At 49.3% G+C, this 1,605-nt stretch overlaps 1 protein-coding gene across 2 annotated transcripts in view; it reads right to left on the bottom strand.

Annotated features, from left to right (window-relative positions):
• LOC107573922 (dr1-associated corepressor) overlaps positions 1–1,605 on the bottom strand; it is a 9,347-nt gene that overhangs the window by 5,361 nt on the left and 2,381 nt on the right. Inside the window, exons 2-4 of one of the 2 annotated variants that reach the window (XM_016260379.1) lie at positions 1,200–1,272; positions 548–641; positions 318–464 (exon numbers count right to left, since the gene is read on the bottom strand). In XM_016260379.1, the coding sequence (XP_016115865.1) occupies positions 318–464; positions 548–641; positions 1,200–1,272 (314 nt within the window). The remainder of the gene's footprint in view (positions 1–317; positions 465–547; positions 642–1,199; positions 1,273–1,605) is intronic. The other variant, XM_016260380.1, reaches the window with a different exon arrangement.

Genomic DNA, 1,605 nt, shown 5'->3' with positions numbered 1-1,605 from the left:
TCTCTCTCTCACACACACACATACACACATACACACACACACACACACTCACCTGTGCACACTCACACACACGCACTCACACGTAGAACCGCACACACACACACACACACACACCCACCTCAGCTGTAAACACACACACACACACACACTTCAGCTGTAACCACACACACACACACACACACACACACACTTCAGCTGTAACAGACACACACACACACACACTTCGCTCTCTCACTCGCGCACACTCACTCGCTCACTCACTTACGCACACTCGCTCACGCACGCTCGCTCACACACTCAAGCACACGCACACTCACATGCGTGCTTCAGACTGCGTGTCTGACCTGCGCGGGATCTTCTCTCCCTCCGTGTGGTTCTCCTCTCCCTCGCCCTGCATGTCAGGCACCGCCGCCACCAGATCCTTCAGGAAGTCGAACTGCTGCTCCAGCTCTATGCACTGCTTCCTGCACACACACACAGACACGCACACATGAGGACACGCACACGCTCACGCTCTAATGACACACGAACGCCGGTGGCGACTCACAGGTGTGAGGTGGTCATGGTTTTGGCGTTGCGTGACTGTGTGACGTGACACGCTTTCGTCAGCAGAGACTCCAGGAAGAGCTCAAGAGCACGAGCTCAGATCACAGTCAAGGAAAAAGCAGATATGACGAGACCAAAAACACTCCACATTCACACTCGTGCATTTGACAGATGCTCTGGTCCGAATCAGGAGAGAAATCTGCACAGATCAAGCAGCGTTTAAACGGCTCTAAACACATATGTGAGAGACAACAGATGGACTTTTTCACTGGAGGAAGAGTTATTATGGATTATAGACTTATGTATTTGAGTTAAAAACGTCTTAATGCTGGATGTGTTTCAGCTTTTGTCTTCTCCAGATGTTAACTGATGGACTGAAGTGCTGTGGATTATTGTGATGTTTTTATCAGCTGTTTGGACTCTCATTCTGACGGCACCCATTCACTTGCAGTGAGACACTGATGCAATGCTACATTTCTCCAAACCTGATCTCAGATGATCTGAGGGTGATCACATTTTTATTTTTGGCTGAACTACTCCTTAAACTGAAGCTGCCCTGCAACAACCTGCATTTCATAAAGCACTTAAAACTACAAAAGACCCTTCGAGGCTTACAGCACACCATGACCTTCTGGCTGAGAGTCGAAGGATACAGATGATGACAGGCACTGCGGCGGCGACCTTGCCGATTTCTTCATCCGTCTGCATGATCTTCTTAATCCTGGCCTACAAAACCAAGCACAAAGACCCTTCAGACTCTGTGTGAGAGAGTCAGGCTCCATCACGAGCACGTGTCTGACTCCACAGAACAACAACAACAACACAACCCGAGTTGCTCTGGATCACATCACACATCAAAAACACACACTCACCTCACTCACACCTCACTCACTCACACACTCACTCTCTCTCACACACACATACACACACACTCACCTGACACACACACACACACACACACTCATTTACTCACTCACACACACCTCACACACACACACACACTCACTCTCACACACACACACACCTCACACACACACACACACTCACTCTCACACACAC

The sequence above is a fragment of the Sinocyclocheilus grahami genome, unplaced genomic scaffold, assembly GCF_001515645.1.
Source record: "Sinocyclocheilus grahami isolate Dianchi unplaced genomic scaffold, SAMN03320097.WGS_v1.1 scaffold2070.1, whole genome shotgun sequence".
In the NCBI taxonomy this organism is placed as follows: Eukaryota; Metazoa; Chordata; class Actinopteri; order Cypriniformes; family Cyprinidae; genus Sinocyclocheilus; species Sinocyclocheilus grahami.
Note: the sequence above shows the minus strand (reverse complement) of the source record. Positions and strands in the feature narration are given on the sequence as shown.